General features: G+C 46.0%; 2 protein-coding genes across 2 annotated transcripts in view; one reads left to right on the forward strand and one right to left on the reverse strand.

The window, feature by feature from the left end:
- Window positions 1-1,984: 1,984 nt before the first annotated feature.
- On the reverse strand, window positions 1,985-17,614 carry SMIM27 (small integral membrane protein 27). Its single transcript, XM_073552462.1, has 2 exons — window positions 17,483-17,614; window positions 1,985-2,572 (listed from the first exon to the last, which is right to left on the reverse strand). Exons 1-2 carry the CDS (start codon window positions 17,486-17,488, stop codon window positions 2,465-2,467), a joined length of 114 nt encoding a protein of 37 aa, XP_073408563.1. The 5' UTR covers window positions 17,489-17,614; the 3' UTR covers window positions 1,985-2,464.
- A 47-nt stretch (window positions 17,615-17,661) lies between these two features.
- The window catches only part of TOPORS (TOP1 binding arginine/serine rich protein, E3 ubiquitin ligase), a 37,765-nt gene continuing 34,854 nt past the window's right edge, over window positions 17,662-20,572 (forward strand). Inside the window, exon 1 of the mRNA XM_073552460.1 lies at window positions 17,662-17,879. Within this exon, the coding sequence (XP_073408561.1) occupies window positions 17,802-17,879 (78 nt within the window). The 5' untranslated portion in view covers window positions 17,662-17,801. The remainder of the gene's footprint in view (window positions 17,880-20,572) is intronic.

Below are 20,572 nucleotides of genomic sequence, written 5' to 3' on the forward strand. Positions count from 1 at the left end.
AAACCAGAAGTGGGTGAAAAATACAGAAGTGATGACATGTCTCTTGTACTTTTCCTCTGATTGTTCCACTCCTGGTTTTGGCTTACCAACACATATGAAATGCTGAAGCCTAATGCAGTTGCTCTGCTCCGTGTCATAACTAATGGTGTAAGTGATAGGCTGAAACTGCATCAAAAGACTCTGACTACTGCTAGTGATAAGTTTCTCCCTGTAAGCACTTACAAGCAAGAGATATAGGAGACAGGCTAAAACTGTGTTATATAGAAAAGCAGTGAAGATTAGTAGAGTGTAAAAAATGACATCAGCGTTAGCGCATCCGTTTACAGATTCGTTAAACGGATGCCCCTAACGTAATGTGAACCTAGCTTAAGATAGAACTGATATGTTGAGCAGCATGGGGACAAACAGAGGAATAAGGTTGGTTGCCAGAAGGGATTTTATAGGTGATGTCTTCTTGTAGCTCACAGGAAGCCAGAGACTGACATCTTGTCTTCACATTAGCACAGGTACTGGACTGGTTGTCAGACTAGGGATCACACGACCCATAATGAAGGAGTGGAAATGTTTCAATCTCACTGAGCTGGAAGAAAATAAACTTTACAGGTAGAATGTTACTAGGAAACAAGTATTATATGCTCAAAAATACTGAGGTGCTTTCATTATTTTTATTACATGCATTCAGCAGCAGCCACAATTTTGATGAAAATGTCTAAAAAAAAAAAAAAAAATCCATAAATATTTTTTTTTTTTTTTTTTACACTGATAGGTTTGAGGCAGTTTGACCCCTCATCAGGACATAAATGATTAAATTATGGTATTGGTCTAAGGCAGGGTTCTGAAGCTCAGGAGCTAGACTGTGGCATCTGTATCCAACAGCGGTGAGCAAACTGCTGTCAATGTCCGCCAATAAGATTTAAATGGAACCCATTCTCATACTCCTGTAAAGCCCAGCTACAGGCTGATCTACAATTCAGATTACCTCACCTTTTCCACAGTAAAGTTAAAATAATTTGGTAGTGCTGTGTCTGTAAAAGCCAGACCAAAATCTAGAATTAACCAGTATGGTAGACACCATAAATAGGGAAAAAAGCCAAATGACAAAACTGCAGGGTTTTTTTTTTTAATCCCTTCACCTTCCTAAAAAAAATGCTTTTAAAAAAATCAAAATCCTATGTGCCCCGACTACATCTCTGTACATGCCTTATTGTGACATACAGTCTCTCCATACTGGTACCCCTCTTACATTGTATCAGCATTCCTGCTCTGCCAAACTTTGCATTTCCATTCATTACGTAGATGGCCATTCACTTTAACGATACAAATACATGCAGAAATCTGCTTTCCCAGCAACAATTGCAAACAGTTTTTATGAGGCATCGGTCTCTTGGAAAGGCAGAAGTGTAAAAACAGTAAGCTCCTACACTCCTCAAAAAATATAATGGTTTTAAAGGGGTACATTTATGGCCCCAATGGGTTCAGGATCTATCCCGAGAACGCAGTATGGTCGTGTACTGCTATCAAAGGAGAGGTGGTCAGAATTCACATTCATTTGTATAGAAATTCCAATATCTCCACTAAAGAAAAATGGGTCCCATTTCTTAAGATAGATACAAGTCCCATTAATTGGTTCGCAGCTACTATCCATTTATATCCTATCCCACGTATAAACTATAAATGTATCAGATGAAATACCCCTTTAACGCTGAAAAACCATTCACTATGTATATAAAGCCTTAAAGGGGTTGTCCAGAATTTTATCAAGTCTGCAGTCCCGCTACGTGGCTGCAGACTTACAAATCCTCGATTTGTGGGCGCAACAAGGACACAAATGCAGCCTCGTTACAGCTATTTGGATGAGGCCTAGAATTCTTCAGCCTCCATGATGTGAATAGATACTTTGTACATCTATCTGCCCCCAAAAATTAAGTGTACATTTTAAAAATTCATAATATTAGAAAACACATTCAAGTTCATATCTACATCAGAGGTTTTGATAAGAGCTTTAATCACAGGTTTCAACATTTTTAACTGACAAACAGTGCAGAGAGCAGAGCTATTTCTTCTGTGAAAATGACAGAACCCCAATCCATTCCATTGTAGTCCATAGGGTACATTTGGTGAAGGCTATGCCATATGACAGATCAGTCCCCTGCTTGTTACGATTTTCTGTTCCATTCTCAGAAAAATCCCAGCACAGATGTCAATCGAACCTTAGAAAAACATGGTTCAGTAATTTTAGTTGTATATAAAAAGCAAACAATTCTAAAAAAAAAAAATGCAGTTTTCATTTCAGCACTCTGTGAAAAAGAGGCGTCATCAGTTTATGGGTACCAAGGTAAGGGCTGGTACTCATTAATATGGAGGCTTTGAAATTCTCTTCAGTCTTGTCTATCCTGTAACACTGTGATGGAGGCTTATCCTGGAGATTGTGCAAAGTGATAGTGCAACCACAAAGATGGCGGAGTCACGTTAAAATTTGATTTGGATATTTTTGCGGCAGCTGCCATAGTGCTGCCAGTCTTGTGGCATACAGGACGTAGCCCCATGAGATGACCACAATGCAGACGAGAATCTACAAAGATATAAAATTGTCACTTGGTTATAATTATCCCGATCATGTAGACCTTTCAGTTATCTCATTATCAACACAGGCACGATCATAATGAAATGTACTACCCACACAGATAACACATCATTACGGTTCTGCACAGTGACATCAGCACGTCACCAGGCTTGCCCACTACAGGGTCTTTTGTTTTATTATTCACGCTGGACATACACATTAGATAAAAGTTGGGGGGAAATTGGTCGGCATCTTATGTTTGGGGCCTCCTGACCGTGTAGATGTCAGGAGATAGAAGGATCAGACATCTTTACAACACAATGGATGCAAATAATAAGCAGAGCATCTAGTGTGGAAACCAATGCCTCGCAGATGCACACAGTAAGGCCATACGAGAACAGTACGCATCTGTGTGCATAGACGCTGCAGCTGTATACAACCATGGCAATATTACTGCAGTCAGTATTAACCTATCACACCATAAGGATTTCCACAGTGTTGTGAGAAATTACTATATACAGTATGGACACTCGGGACATTGTGACAGGTCCACATGGCCAAGGCACTAGAATCCAGTAAGTGAGAAGCTTCCTAAAGATCACTAGGACACAGTCTGTGCGATCAGCGGGAGTCCCAGCAATAGCATGAACAATGGGGTCCCTTAGAATGTTCTCAGGCACAGCATCACTATTCTTTGGTGCTGAAAAGACAATGGCAAATTTCAGAAAAAATTCTAGTATTCACTAGCTATGAACCCGCTTCTACGCCCGGGTGGCGAGCATTTTAATTGGTATATGGTCTCCCATCCTGGTATGTGCTGCCACCCTCCTATCCTGGTACGAATGGCACCCCTCATTCCTATCCTGGTATGCATGGTACCCTCACCCCCCGCAATCCTGGTATACATGGTCCCCCACCCCTCAATCCTGGTATGAATGTACTCCCTCATCCCTATCCTGGTATGCATGGCCCCCTCACCCCCTATTCTGGTATGCATGGTCCCCTCACCCCCTATCCTGGTATGCATAGTCCTCTCATCCCCCAATTCTGGTATGCATGGTACCCCTCATCCCCCAATCCTGGTATGCATGGTCCTCTCACCCCCCAATCCTGGTATGCATGGTACTCCCTCATCCCTATCCTGGTATGCATGGTCCCCTCACCCCCTATCTTGGTATGCATGGTACCCCTCATCCCTATCCTGGGTAGGTATGGTCCTCTCACCCCCCTATCCTGGTATGCATGGTACCCTTCATCCCCCAATCCTGGTATGCACGGTACCCCTCATCCTGGTATGCATGGTACCCCTCATCCCCCAATCCTGGTATGCATGGTACCCCTCTCCTTTATTCATGATTTTTTCCTTTCTAATTCTCTTAACCTCCTGGCTCTTACTGAAACCTGGATCCCCAGCAGTCAGACACTACCGCTGCTGCTGCTCTTTCATATGGGGGATTACACTTCTCTCATACCCAAAGATCAGACAATAGAGCAGGTGGAAGCGTTGGTCTGCTCCTATCACCAAAATGTACCTTTCAGGTTATCCCTCAACTACCCTCACTAGTCTTCCCTTCTTTTGAGGTCCATGCCGTCTACACCCCCTTCTCCATGCGAGTGGCGGTAGTGTATCGTCCTCCCGGCCCCTCCCATCAGTTCCTGGATCATTTTGCCACTTGGCTTCCACATTTTCTCTCTTGTGACATCCCTACCCTCATCATGGGAGATTTCAACATCCCCATTGCTCTTCCCCTCTCCCCATCTGCTACTCACCTTTTATCTCTAACCTCCTCGTTTGGCCTTTTGCAGCTTACTATTTCTCCAACGCATGAAGACGGAAACTCCCTCGACTTGGTCTTCTCTCGGCTTTGTGCAGTGGATGATTTTGCAAACTCCCCGGCTGCTCAGGTCACCCCCACTGTCCATACTTATAGAGACATACAGGCCATTAACACCCAGAAACTTATGAAGAACTCGCAGTCTTCATTGGCCCCTATCTCCTCCCTCTCCTGTCCTGATTCTGCATTGAAGCATTACAATGAAACACTTCAAAGTGCCCTGGATGAATTTGCACCCCCTATAAATAGAACACCACAACACAGACGGTGACAACCCTGGCACACCCTGCAAACATGTTTCCTGCAGTGGTGCTCCTGGTGCGCCGAACGTCTGTGGAGAAAATCCAATCTACACGAAGATTTCATCCATTATAAGTTTATGCTTAGAACATACAACACTGCCCCTTCACCTCTCCAAACAAACCTATTTCAACACCCTCATCACCTCACTGTCCAATAACCCTAAACGTCTCTGACACTTTTCATTCTCTACTCAACCCAAGAGTACAGGCCCCAACCACGGAGCTCCGAGCTGACGATCTGGCCAATTACTTCAAAGAAAAAATTGACCAGATCTGACAGGAAATTATCTCCCAATTACCTCATACCATGCACTGTCCTCCCTCCCCCACTGCATCTAGTTCACTCTCTGATTTTGAACCAGTCACAGAAGAAGAAGTAAGCAGGCTCCTTGCATCTTCTCGCCCACCCACTTGCACCAGTGACCCATTTCCGACACATCTCCTCCAGTCCCTTTCCCCTGCTGTCACCCCTCACCTAACAAATATTTAACCTCTCTCTTTCTTCTGGTATCTTTCCCTCCTCATTTAAGCATGCCATCATACATCCACTACTTAAAAAACAATCATCCCTCAACCAAAACTGTGCCGCTAACTATAGACCTGTCTCTAATCTTCCCTTCATCTCTAAACTCCTGGAACGCCTGGTCCACTCCCGTCTTATCCGCTATCTCTTTGATAACTCTCTTCTCGACCCTCTCCAATCCGGTTTCCGCTCTTTACACTCTACTGAAATTGCCCTCACTAAAGTCTCTAATGATCTACTAACAGCTAAATCATTACTCCATGCCAATTCTCTTGGATCTTTCTCCAGCATTCGACACTGTGGATCATCAGCTCCTTCTCACTATGCTCCGTTCCATTGGCCTCAAGGACACCATTCTCTCCTGGTTCTCCTATCTCTCTGACCGCTCCTTTACTGTATCTTTTGCCGGTTCCTCCTCCTCTCACCTTCCCCTTACTGTTGGGGTTCCTCAAGGATCGGTTCTAGGCCCCCTCCTCTTCTCCTTGTACACTGCCCCTATTGGTCAAACAATCAGTAAATTTGGTTTCCAGTACCATCTCTATGCTGATGACACCAAATTATATGCTTCTTCTCCTGACATCACGCCAGCCTTTCTAGATAACACCGGCGACTGTCTAAACGCTGTGTCTAACATCATGTCTTCACTATATCTGAAACTGAACCTGTCAAAGACTGAACTCCTTGTGTTTCCTTCCTCTACTAATGTACTTATACCCGACATTGCCATTTCTGTGTGTGGTTCCACCACTGTCTTGGGGTCATACTTGACTCCGAGCTTTCCTTTGCCCCCCACATTCGATTACTGGCTCGCTCTTGTCATCTGCACCTCAAAAACATTTCTAGAATTCGACCTTTTCTTACTTTTGACTCCGCAAATACTCTTACTGTTTCTCTTATTCATTCTCGTCTTGACTATTGTAACTCTCTTCTAATCGGTCTCCCTCTTACCAAACTCTCCCCCCTCCAATCTGTCTTGAATGCTGCAGCCAGGATCATATTCCTCGCCAGTCGTTACACCGATGCCTCTACCTTGTGCCAGTCATTACACTGGCTACCCATCCACTCCAGAATCCAGTACAAACTTATTACCCTCACTCACAAAGCACTCCATGGCTCAGCACCTCCCTTGTTTCAGTATACCACCCTACCCGCTCCCTCCGTTCTGCTGATGACCTGAGGTTAGCATCCCCAATAATCAGAACCTCCCACTCCGTCTCCAAGACTTTACACGTGCTGCGCCAGTTCTTTGGAATGCACTTCCCAGGTCAATTCGATTAGTCCCCAATCCCCACAATTTTAAGCGTGCCCTGAAAACTCATTTATTCAGACTGGCCTACCGCCTCAACACATTAACCTAATCTATCCCTGGGTGGCACAAGTCAAAAGTTTTACCATAACCAGGTTCCCCGCATCCTGTTCCCACATGCTTTATGCATCCGTTAGCCCTCTGTATCTGTACTGTTACTTAACATTATGGCTGGTCCAAGCAATCAGGGCAAATGTTTACCACCCACCTTTCGGGTCTACCTCTTTCCTCATAGACTGTAAGCTTGCGAGCAGGGCCCTCAGTCCTATTGGTATTTGTTATAATCTATGTGATTATTGTTATGCTGTAATGCCTATTGTTTGTACAAATCCCCTCTGAAATGTAAAGTGCTGCGGAATATGTTGGCGCTATAGAAAAAAATTATTATTACCCCTCATCCCCCAATCCTGGTATGCATGGTACCCCTCATCCCCCAATCCTGGTAAGCATGGTCCTCTCACCTCCCCTATCCTGTTATGCATGGTCCCCTCACTCCTATTAAAACTACACACATAAAAAAACAAAAAAAACAACAACATTTATACTCACCCTTCTTTCCTGTGCTCCAGCGCTGTCACCACGTTCTGCTAGAGGCCGGGGGAGGAGTCTGGCGCCTGAGTACGCGCATGCCCATAGCGCTGTCCGGCGCCATATTGCTGAAGACACACTGCAAGTGTGTCTTCAGTAAAATGGCGCCAGATCGCGCTATGCACATGCGCGATTCCAGCCGCACTCCCGCCCCGGTCTCCATCCGAAGAGAAGCGCCGCGGGAACCCTCCTCCCGGTCAGGTAAGTATGGCGTCTGAGATGGCGGTATGTAGTGTGTACGGTAGCGCCATCTCCGGCGCCATACACACTCCTCACCGCTGGCTGCCTCATTCTGTCTGGAGCCAGACTTCGCAGGCGCGTCGCGCTTGCGCAGTCTGTAAAGGCTTCGGACAGAGTGACGCTTACAGCGTTATATTATAGATTAGATTAAATGGGTCACTGTTGAGACCTGCAGCACAGCTCCTTATTTAATAATCACCAGATTAGGTTCTCTTCTGGGAAATAAATCATGACCAGCACCAAGAATTATTTGAAAGTTATCCTCCATCCATAACTTCCCTATCGCTGGCGTCCAACCGTCGGGGCCGCCGTCGATCCCAAGAACTGGGGCTCTGAAGGATCCCTTGTGAATGGAGTGGAGGGCGATCATCAGAAGTGTCAAGGACGAGCTGTGTGCAGCATTCTGTTATCTGTGGGAGGTCCCAATAAGAATGAATGAAGTGGAGGGCAAGCTGTGTGCAGCATTCTGTTTTCTGTGGGAGGTCCCAATAAGAATGAATGGAATGACAGTGGTCATTATCGACCTCCGCTCTATTCACAAGGAACCCTTCAGAGCCCTAGTTCTCTGGATCACGTAGGCTGCGGGCCAATCCCACGACAATTGGGAAGGTGTCCCCTAGCACATGGATATAAAGCAACTTCCAAATGTGATAAGAGCCCTTTAAGTGTGCATATAAAGGAAGGCCTTAGACTAAGCTCATAATGATGGCAGAAGGGGTTCCTCCGATAATGGAGACATGGTGCCAGGTAGGCCCCAGTGAGTACAGCAGGTTCGTCTATCATACTGCGATTTTTCTAGTTATGGTAATGGTGGCACTTGTTGGGTATCCACCTAACAAGCTCCTTACACAAGTGTGAACTTACGCTTCTACTTTTCCATCTTGATGGGTCCATTTCTTGCTTTAACTCAATAATTGCATGCGTGATCACAAAAAAAATGTTTGTGGCTAGATTGCACCAGCAACTCAACTAGTGCCCAGAAAAAGCTGCCCTAAGGCTGATGATCCACATATAGGTAGTGACACAGATGGTCACATAAATTTAGAGACATCCTGCCACTGCAGGGTCCTACAAGGCAGACGGACATGAAATATTTTTCCCACTGGCTTTAATTTAATTTAGCTCCCCTGATGAATCTCCAAGACTGGGGAGGAAATGCGTAGGGAGATTTGTACCTCTTTTGTGGATGGTGGGAAGCCCATAACAGGGTATACTTGCAGCCTATCCTTGTGAGGGCAGGGGAACGACAGGGAAAAACCATATCCCCTAAAACTGCTCCTCCCCATGGACAACTGATCCTGATAAAGGTTAAAGGCGACCCTGTTGTGGAAAAGCGTCTGCTACATTGGCGAGATCAAACCAATTTTTATTAGAGCACTGGTATTGGTCCGTATTTTAAGTATTTAATTAAAAAAAAGTTATGTTTTAATAACCACTTTCTGACATCTGACGTACTATACCGTCCATGCACAATTTGACCGTGGACGGTATTGTACGTCATAGCAATCGGCCGCGCACACGGGTGATGTGCGGCTGATCTCGTCCGGGTGTCTGCTGATTCTCTCAGCTGAGACCCAACACTAAGTGCCAGGAGGGGTCACAGACCGCTCCTGGCACTTTAACCCCCGAAATGCTGCGATTGAACAAGCAGCATTCCGGGAGCAGGCAGAGGGCTGACAGCCCCTCTGCCTTTTAATCGGAGACCCTGCGGCGTGACACGAGGTCCCAATCGCTGCCATGCTAACCCGATGTCATCATGCAGTGCATGATAAGAAGTCTCAGGTCAGTGTGCAGTAAGTGCAGCGCTGACAGCTTCTATAGTATGCAGATGCTGCTTCATCTGCATGCTATAGAAGCGATCAGCCTGCAAAAAATGATTGTGCCATAGTGGCACAAAGTGTAAAAGATAGAATAACGTAAAAAAATAAATAAGTAATTGTAAAAATATTTAAAAAAAATAAATTAAAAAATCAATTTATTCTATCACTAAATATTTGAATGAAAAAAAAAAACAAAAAAAAACAAAAGTTCACATATTTGGCATCGCCACGTCTGTAATGACCCAACCTATAGAACTGTCCCACTAGTTAACCCCTTTAGTGAACACCATAAAAAAGGCAAAAAAAAATAAATATGGAATTAGTCTTACCGGTATTTTGGTTTCTAGGAACCTTCCACGACAGCAGCATCGGAGGATGTCTCCCCGCCCTAATAGGTGACAGGAAACACAAAACAGTTAAATACCCTTCTCCTTCCTACAACCACCAGTGTTTTTCCGAACACACTAGCATAAGTAGTTACCACCAAAGTGTAGGAATCATCCAATAAGAACATCAGAAAGGGAGGAAAATTAGTGCTGTCGTGGAAGGTTTCTAGAAACCGAATTACCGGTAATTCTATTTTCTCTAGTCACCTTCCACGACAGCAGCATCGAAGTAATACCAACAACTATTTTCTTAGTGAGGGACAACAGCCTGCAGAATTCGTCTGCCGAATGTTAAATCCCTATTAAAATGTTGTCTGTAGTGTCTGGTAAACATATGGACAGAAGACCGGGTGGCGGCTCTGCGTTTCTGCTTAGTAGATGCGTCCCCTCTCTCTTCCCACGATGCTGATGCTAAACGTGTAGAAAGGGCCTTCAGTGATGCAGGTGGAGATAAATTCTGTGAGGAGTATGCAAGACAGATAGCTTGCTTGATCCAATTGGCGATCGTATTCATAGCTGCCTTCTAGACCTTATTCCGTCCTGAGGGCTGAATGAATAAGTTTCGGTCAATTCTCCAACCTTCGGTTCGTTGGAGGTAGTAGAGAACCACTCTACGAACATCAAGGGTGTGAAAGGTCTCTTCTTTTGTATTGGAAAGATATGGGTAGAATGAGGGTAGCACAATATCCTGACCTCTTTGAAAATCCAAGACTATCTTAGGCATGAAGGAGTGATCTAAATGGAGGACAATGCTATCTGCACCAACTGTTAAGTAGGGTTCTTGCATTGAAAGGGCTTGCAGCTCTCCTACACGTCTAGCAAAAGTAATTGCTACAAGAAAGACAGTCTTAAGGGTGAGGTATCTTAAACTGATAGATCACAAAGGTTCAAATGGGTCCCTGGTTAAGCTATTAAGCATGAGATTTAAATCCCATGGGGGGGGGGGGGGGATATGACTATGGAATATGGGTCGGATTCTAGCTGAACAAAGAGCTGACACCTGCACCTTCAAGGTACTAGGTGTAAGACCTAGATCAAGCCCCTTTTGAAGGAAGTCCAAAATTTGAGCAATGTTAGGATGGAAGGGATCAGGAATATTCGGAGAACACCAGGATGAGAATTTTTCCAAACCTTGCCATAAGTGGCGTTGGTCACTGGCTTCCTGCTCTTTTGGAGAGTTTGAATTACTTCATCCGAAAGCCCCTCTGCTATTAGGATTCTGGCTTCAGTAGCCAGGCCGCAAGATTCAGTCTGTGAAGGTCCGGATGCAACATGGGAGCCTCATAAAGCAGGTCATCTTTCTGGGATAGATATGGCCCAGGAGGGTCCACTACTGCTATCAGAGCACTGTACCAGCTTCTTCCCGGCCACATGGGAGCGATTAAGATCATGGCGACCTGATCGGACTGTATCTTCTGTAATGTCTTTGCCAGGATCGGATCGGTGGGAAGGCATAGACCAGGTTGAATCTCCAAGGGTGAGAAAAAGAGTCTATGCCTTATGCCCAGTCTGTGGTATTCAGGGAGAAGAATGTCTTCGCCTTTGCATTCTGGCCGTTAGCAAATAGATCCACATCTGGGATTCCCCATCTTTACACAAGGGATAGAAAGACTGTTTGGTCGAGGCACCACTCCCCCAGATGGACGTCCCTTCTGCTGAGGAAGTCTGCCTGAACATTGGCGGACCCCTTCAGATGTACTGCTGTAATGGACAGAAGATGTTTCTCTGCCCAGGAAAAAATTCTTGCGCCGACCGATTTCAATCTGACGAACTTTGTGCCCCCCTGGTGATGGAGGTACGCCACTGTGGTCATATTGTCGGAGTAGACACGAACATGACCTTGGACAAGGACAGATGCGGCTTTCAAAGCCCTCTCCACCGCCTTCAGTTCTGAGATTTGAGGAACTGGTTCTGATGTCTGGGGACAATAAACCCTGGACATGGGTTTTCTCCACCACAGTGCCCCAGCCCCTCTGACTGACATCTGAAGTTTGTATCTTCAAAGGAAGTTGAGCCCAGCGAACTCCCCATTCGGTAGTTTAACCACCACGCCAGGGAAGACTTCACATGACCAGGAAGGGGAACTCTGCTGGTCAGAGAATCTTGATGCCTGTCCCAAAATGAGAGAACATGAGTCTGGAGGACTCGTGTATGGGCCTGGGCCCAGGGTACTGCCGGGATGCATGATGTTAATGATCCCAGGATGGACATTGAGTCCCTTAGGGTGGGAGATCTATGTTCTCTGTACTTTGAGATCCTCTGAAAGAGATCGAGTTGGTCATCGCTGGGCAGGAAGGATGCTCTTTTCTCTCAATCCTGGAGGACTTCCAGGAATTTCTTCCTTATAGAAGGATGAAGGTCCGATTTCTCCATATTTGGGATCCAGCCCAGGGATTCCAGACTTTCCAAAGTCTTTGCCACGTCTAGATTTAGACGGGGGATAGACTGTGCAACGACGAAGAAGTCTTCCAAATATGGAACAATGCAAATCCCCTGATGGCAAATGAAGATCACTGCCTCTGCCATAATCTTGGTGAATACCCGAGGTGCTGATGAAATGCTAAACGGGAGGACATTGAACTGGTACTGGCTGATTTGGTGACCATGGGAAACTGCAAATCTGAGGAACTTTTGATGATCTGGAAGAATCGGCACATGGTAATAGGCGTCCTTCAGATCTATCGTAGCCATTACCCAATTCTGTCCAATAAGGGGGATTGCCGACTTGATCGATTCCATCTTGAACTGTCTGTATGTGATCACTTGATTCAGGGATTTCAGATTGATAATAATCCTGTGCTTCCCTGAGGGCTTCTTGACTAGGAAGAGGCAAGAATAGTGGCCCCTGCCTGTCTCTTGCAGGCGTACTCGAGAGATTACCTCTGCTTGAAGCAAACCCTGAAGACCTGACAGTAACGAGTCTTGAAGGTGCCGATTCTGTAGTGCCGTAATTCTCAGGCATTGAGGGAGAAAACTCTCGAACGCTAGCTTCAATCTGTCCAGAATGGTACGGAGATCCCACTGGTTCATGCAGGTGGACTGCCACCGAGTGAGGAAGCCCGAGAGTCGACCTCCGACAGAAGAACAGTCATTGTTTGTCAAGAGCTTGCTAGTGGTGGGGGACAAGGATATTTTTGCCCTTACCACCTTTTGGATAGCTCCATCGGCCTGATTTGCCTTTCCCTTTATATTCCCTCTGGGATGACTGATCTCGGGAGGGAGGAAAAAAAATATTTCTTAGGGTTTTTCTGTTCAGGGAGCGCTTTCTTTTTGTCCCTAGCTTTTTCCCCAAGACCTCATTGAGAGCTGGACCGACAACGTAGTGACCCTGAAAGGGAATGGCGCAAAGCTTGGTTTTTGAGGTAACGTCACCACTCCATGATTTCATCCACAGAGCCTTCCTAGCGGAGTTGGAGAGGACTGCGGGCTTAGCTGCTACATGTACAGATTCTGCTGAAGCATTGGCAAGGAACCCTGTTGCCTTCTAAAGAGGAAGAAAGTCAAGAATTTCCTCCCTAGAAGTTCCGTGGGTGAGATCTTCTAGTGCACGGAGCCAGCGGAATAGAGATCTAGCGACAAAAGTGGAAGCCACCTTCGCTTTCAGGAGATTAGTGGAGGTATCCCAGGATTTCCTTATCAAGCCCTCGATCTTACGATCCAGGGGATCTTTAAGCTGAGACGAGTCTTCAAACGGTAGAGCGGTCTTTTTTGCCACCCTGGATACTTGCACATCTACTTTGGGAGTCTTCCAAAGAGAACAATCTCCGTCTAGCAGAAACATATTTTTTAAATCTGACGGGACGCTAAGCCTTTTCTTGTGAAGATCCCATTCATGAAGGATAAGGCTCTGAATGTTTTCATGTATGGAAAAACCCTTGTGTTTTCTAGGTTTCAGTCCCCCAAACATTTCATCCTGCACCGACTGCTTCACTTCCTCCTCCTAAACCCCCATGGTGCTCCTCACCATACTAATCAATTCCTCCATATCCTCTGAGGAAAAATAATATTTCTTATTTTCAGATTTAGGGGTGGAAGTGGAACCCTCAGGCTATGTGCACACGGTGTGGATCCGCAGGTAAAAGTGACCTGCGGATTGGCCAGCGGTTTTACCCTGCGGTTTGACACCTGGACAATGGAATAGGTCTCAAACCGCAGCGGAATCCGCAGCTTTTCCGCAGTGAAAAAACCACAGCATGTGCACTTCGGATTGTAAATCCCATAGACTTACATTTGTACTGTACACTGTCTGCAGAACTGCTGCGAATCCGCAGCAGAATCTGCAGCGTGTGCACATAACCTCATTCTTTCAAACATCCTCAGAGCCCGAGTTACGGACTTCCTCCGAGTCTGAATCCGGCTCTACAGGTGCCAACCTACTTTTCTTAGGAGGAGGGGTTGTGGTATTGGAGCCTGGGAAAAGGCAGAAATAGAGGATTGAACCTCTTTAGATGCTGCCTAACAGGTAAGGCTGTTCGGCACACAACACATTGTCAATGCAGGGCTGGCAAAGCTTCTTCTTATATGCTGAGGGAAGCCTGGTAGCACATACACCACACTTGCGGCTGGGCACTTTATTCTTTTTAGAGGCAGGGACCCTGGCTCCCTAGAAAAGAGAGAGAAGGGTGGACTTAAGTCTCCCATTTGGACATTCCCAGATAGCAAGGGACCTTCATCCACTACTTACAGTAGGAGGGTGGATGCTGGGTTCTGCAGAGGCAGAAAGGGAGGTTTTGTCGCCGTCCATGGTCTGTCCGTCAGTGGTCACACAGAAAGACAGACAATGGGCCTTACCTGGAGGCATCCCCCAACCAGAATTAAATAATCAAGGTTCCAGCGTTAGATAGTTGTGCTCCTCCTCCCCCAGGTCAACAGTGGGGGCCCCAGAAAAGAACGCCCCAACATGGCAGCAGATCCGGAGCCCCCAACACATGCCGGAAGCACGTGCATACCACCATGGAACGCACAGGAAGTGAATGGGAAGTTCAGGCCATCGCCACTTCCGATGCGCGCGCATCCGTAATCCACCGGCATGAGGAGGGGAGGACGCCGGGGAGGTGTGAGAGGACCCCGGCGGCACATCGTCACCCCGCTTTATCCCCCGAGGAGGGCCGGTAAAAGAGTCCCGAGTCATATGGAGAGACATGGAGACAGAGGCAGCATATGGAGGAGAGCAAAGCACCCGACCAGAGCTGCACAGCAGTAAGTAAGCAGACCCGGGTGCTCCAGATCGCCGTCCACGGCAGGACCATCGGGAAACCTCTTCATGCCCCATAGGGGACAGGAAAAACTCTGGTGGTTCTAGGAAGGGGAGGGGTATTTGACCTCTTTGTGTTTCCAGTCCCCCATTAAATCGCAGAGACATCCTCTGATGCTGCTGTTGTGGAAGGTGACTGGAGAAACAATGCTTTATCATCATACCACTGAACAAAAAGTGGAAAAACACGCAATCAAAAAGACAGATATAAATAAACGTGGTATCGCTGAAAACGTCATCTTGTCCTGCAAAAAAAATAGTCCCTATACAGCTCCATCACCGGAAAAATAAAAAAATTATAGCTCTCAGAATAAAGCGATGCAAAAATAATTACTTTTTTATATAAAATAGTTTTTATTGTATAAAAGCACCAAAACATAAAAAAAATTATATAAATGAGGTAACGATGTCATCGTACTGACCCGAAGAATAAAACTGCCTTATCAATTTTACCACATGCAGAACGGTATAAACACCCCCCAAAAGAAATTCATGAATTGCTGGTTTTTGTTCATTCTGCCTCCCAAAAATCGGAATAAAAAGCGATCAAAGAATGTGATGTGCCCAAAAATGACACCAATAAAAACTTCAGGTCGCCCCGCAAAAAAACAAGACCTCTCATGACTCTGTGGGCCTAAATATGGAGAAATTATAGCTCTCAAAATATTGCGATGCAAAAACTATTTTTTTGCAATAAAAAGCATATTTTAGTGTGTGTCAGCAGCCAAACAGAAAAATCCGCTATAATGCCTCTTTCGCAGGTCCTGATATTTCCGGTACCGGAGATGTCAGTGTCTGTGTGTATAATACTTGCGGCACACGTGTGGCATGTGTGTGCCGCATCAGTACCACAAGAACGGGCACCAGGGAAGAAGCGTTACAGTAAGCTCTGTTCCCCGGAGCCGGGTGCTGAACGCGGCTCTCATCATTCTCCCGTGCTCTGCCGGCGATTGGCACAAGCAGGGGAGAATGTTGAGCGCCACGTTCAGCACCCATCGCAGGGGAACAGCGCTTACTGTAACGCTTCTTCCCCGATGCCAATGACATCCGTGTGTGTTATGCTTATGCACGTGTGCTGGATGTTTTGTGGCCCGTGCTTACGTTAAAAAACGAACATGTCAGCATGTTTTGCCCACGGACACATGGTCCGTGGAAACATACTGACATGTGCACAGACCCATTCACTTGAATACTCAAATAGCGCTCCGTTCCTGCTGAGTTTCTCCGCATGGCTATGTAGCACTGTACAGCCACATATGGGGTATAGCCACGTTCAGTAGAAATTGTGGGACAAATTTTGTTGCCATTTGTACCCACTTCCTGTGTGAAAACGTAAAATCTTTGACTAAAACAAAATTTTTGTGGTAAAAATGTAGTTATTTAGTCCTCACTGCCCAATGGTATAAAATTCTGTGGCACACCCATGGTGTAATTTGTAAAATTGGGTCACTTATGGGGGGGTCTGCTGTTTTGGCACCTCATGTGCTCTCCCAGTGGGTCATGGCAGTAAAATCCTTGCCTTCTGAGCTCTGTCATGTGCCCAAACAGTGGTTTACCCATCATATGGGGTATCAGCGTACTCAGGAAAAATTGCACAACTTTTGCAGTCCAATTTCTCCTGTTAACCTTGGTAAAATAAAAAAAAATTGGATCTGAAGTAAATCTTTTGTGAAAAAAAAAAGTTAAGTGTTCATTTTTTTAAACATTCCAAAAATTCCTGTGAAGCGGCTGAAGGGTTAATAAACTCCTTGAATGTGGTTTTGAGCACCTTGAGGGGTGCAGTTTTTAGAATGGTGTCACTTTTGGGTATTTTCTATCATATGTCATATGCCAGTGACTTCAAATGTGATGTGGTCCCTAAAAAAAATGGTGTAAAAATGAGAAAATCGCTGGTAATCTTTTAACCCTTATAACTTCCTAACAAAAGAAAAAAATTTGGTTCCAAAACGGTGGTAAACATGTGTGAAATGTTACTTATTAACTTTTTTGTGTGCCGTATCTCTGCGATTTATGGGCGTGAAAATTCAAAGTTGGAAAAGTGCAAATTTTTAAAATTTTCACTAAATTTCCGTGTTTTTCACAAATAAACGCAAGTTATATCAAAGAAATGTCACCACTATCATGAAATATAATATGTCACGAGAAAACAATGTCAGAATCACCGGGATCCATGGAAGCTTTCCAGAGTTATTACCTCATAAAGGGACAGTGGTCAGAACTGTAACACTTTGCTCGGTCAGGAAGGTGCACACAGTCTTCAGGGAGAAGAGGTTAGTATTTATAATAATCCAAACTGACCTAAAACTGTAATTGTAAAAATTGGCCCGGTCATTAACATGCACCCCACCCTCAGGGGTAAAGGGGTTAATGGAGGCTCTCCAAGCTATACTCTATTGGTAATCCTGAGGGAACTACAATAGTGCAATACTTTATACACTACAGCGGATTGTGCCTGGGGTCACTGCACAAACCCGATCGGTCAGGTGTCCGCCATTTTACCAGAAAAACGTACAGAATGCTTCTTTTGGTAAAAAAAAATGACAGAATTTAGCCTTAACCAATAAGATTACAGCTTTCACGACAGGCAAATAAAAGCAGCAATTTGATTGGCTGCAGTTGGCCAGTATGCGATTCGTGTAATGGCGCTCTAGCATCGATAGCTTACATCCATAATCTCACCAGTGACTGGAGCCTCTCCACGGCCCTGCGGCTGACGAGAATCATGAGCGCGGTGAGCTGCGAGCGGAGCTCGGTGCTGTTCTTTCGCTATAGCAACGAAAAGGAAGTGCCGCGTAAATGAGCGCCACGACGTCACTTAACTGACTGAGGGAGTCGGCCATCTTTGTTCCTGGCAGACTGAGAAGCACCTCCTGCCTATAGGGGGCAGTAAGCGTTTTGCGCAGTTGTGCCTGTCAGGGTGGTATCGCTGATTCCCGGTGACGGTACGGGAGGGGCGGCGAATGTAAGGGAAGAGTGACCGTCATATGTATCAGCAGAGCGCCGGTATGAGGGAGAAGAGGAGCAAGCGGCGGAGAGCGGGAAGGAAGGAGGCGGCAGCAGCGGTAAGTGCGCTGTATGACGAGCCCTCAGCAGCCATTACCAGTGATCCCGGCCAGAGCAGACATGGCTTCCTGTATACGGGGAAGCCTCCTTGTCATATGCTGTAGCCTCGGCCACTGAATGGAAATGCTCCATGTCCTTGCAGGGTTTCTCTGTCTCTACGAGGTCTACGGCTGTGTTCCCATTAGTGCTGTAGGCCAGGACAGACTCCATGGTGGGGCACCCCTTTATTGGGAACCTGCACCCTACTCCATAAGATCACAGCTCCACCGCATACCTAACGAATGCCCTCTATGATAATCCCGCGCCATATGCTGGGTGGCTCCGGCCTGTCCCCGGGACCTCTTCGGTCCCTACAATCGCCATCTCTCCTGCCTTGATTGACACGGCTGACATCTCCTCTGTCTGTCCAACTCTCACTCCTGTACAGCAACAGGCTATGGGGAGGCCGAGCACAGTCCAGAGAAACCCATCAGAACTCGCAACTCTAAAAGGCATTTTCTTAGGTATGCTGGGGAAGCTGTAACCTTATGAAGGGGATTAGGACCACCTAAGGGTACTGGATGCAGGTTTTATAGTGAAAACCTGGCGGTAAATTCCTTTTGAAGGGAAACGGTCATGTGATCCATGCTGCCCAAACCGCGAGCAGTATGAATCGGAGCCCGTTCAGTTGCAGCCAGGTATATTATTCTATTCTGAAACGCTCTGGTGTTAAAAGATCTGGCTGGAGACCAGACTAGTATGATTCTTCCTAGCGCCGCTCTGGGGGATCGACAGGTCTCTCCCTATGTACACGTGAGGGAGAGACCTGTCGATAATCTAGCAGCGCTGGGCAGAGCCTGGCTCATCTTGTCTTTCTCTATGGTCCTCAGCTGCATTGAGGGCAGCACGAATCTGATGACTGATTCCTTTTAAATCAAGAGGATGACTTGGATTCAGCATTGTGGTGTAGGCCACAGCTTACATGTGAGCAGCACCTTACTGCTTGCAAGTGGTTGCGTAATTCTACAACTGTGACCTGAAGGGGATTTCCCATGATGAAATCATATCACCTGTCCACCAGAGAGGAGATGAGCGTCTGATGAGGGATCTCTCACTGATCACATATTTGGGGACACTTGAATTCCCTGTGTGAATGGAACGGTAGATTTGTGGCTAGGCATTCTTACACTTATCTGACACAGTTTTTCTAGTTTCAGAAGAGTTTTAGCCCCAGGTAAAAATTTATTGTTAAAAATTGTGCTTGAGGCTATGTGCCCACGCTAGCGTCTTTAAACGCTCAGGAAAAGGATCCCCTTTCCCAGAAAACGCGCGTCTTTTTCCGCGATTTTTGACGCGTTTTTTGACACGCGATTTCTGGGATCATTGGGGATGGCTAAAAACGCTCAGCAATGTGGGAATTAATGAGCATGCTGCGTTTTTAGCCGCTAAGTGATTCCTGAGCGGTTAAAAACGCATGCATTGGCACAAAAAGCCAAAAACGCATGCTAATTAATTAGAAGCGTCTGAGCCGGCACAAACGCTGCGGAAACGCTTACAAAAACGCAACATCTCCGAGATCAGTGCCTTGTGCTGTCTACATGGGCAAAGCCGCTGAGCTCCCCGAATTGTCTGCAAGGCGCGATGGTCACACCTACTACATCACGCCACAAATCTCAGGATCAATGCTACAGGAAAGATGTATATCTTTGTACCGTGTTAGCCAGTAGATAAAAGAATATTTACAATTGAGAGTCCTCAGTGGTAGATACAAACTGGCTAACGCAGTACAAAGATATACATCTTTCCTGTATCAAAATGGAGGATACCAGAATGTACCGCATCTTTATGGAACTAAAACCACCTCTGAAGAAACGTGCACAAATGGACATTGTATCAACCACTGAGGATCAGTGGTAGGCACAGCGGACCCAGGCATATATCTCATGTCCCATGGATAGGTGATAAGCTTCTAATATAGGAAAGTCCCTTGTGATGGTTTTCCGTCTTCTGATGTTTCATCCAGGCACTAAATATCCGTTAAGCAACACTCTCAATGTAACGCTACTGGAATCAGAGGTGGTTTTTGGTAAACAAGGTGATTTCAGTGCCCCAATAGTCAAACCCAAAGGGTTTTTAGATTCTGTAGAATCCATTTTGGGGATCTTTGGGATGCGAAGCACTGAGAACCCAGGCTAAGCCATGTACTGAAATGTAAGTTGATGATACAAGAAATGCTGTACCCGTTTCTCCTAGTCCTCGGCGTCAGTTCTGTTAACACTGGCTCACTACTAGGCCTCAGTTATCAAACCTAACTGTTGCATATACTGACCAATCAGAGCCAAGCTCTGGTTTTGTTATTTTGCTCTGGAGACATCCTGGAGATGCTTGATTGATTACCGGAATTTGGAGGCCAAGTCAACACCTTAGGCCGGGGTCACACTAGCGATGAATAAAACATCGCATGGCACTCGGCCCAGTATTCAGCTATGGGACAGCTCACATCAACGTTTTATTTCTCCTCCATTTTCAACGTGCAAGTGAAATGGCAGCATTCTGCCATTGTCACCGACAATCGGCCAAGTCTCGGTGCACTCGCACCTATGTAAGCCTATGGGTGCGAGTGAGACAACGCACATCACTCGGATATCATCCAAGTGATGTGCGATATACGCTGACCCCGGCAATGAAGAGATGGAGAAATTGCTTTCTCCAC

This window comes from Dendrobates tinctorius, unplaced genomic scaffold (genome assembly GCF_039654945.1).
Source record: "Dendrobates tinctorius isolate UK_male_01 unplaced genomic scaffold, ASM3965494v1 ptg000191l, whole genome shotgun sequence".
NCBI lineage: Eukaryota > Metazoa > Chordata > Amphibia > Anura > Dendrobatidae > Dendrobates > Dendrobates tinctorius.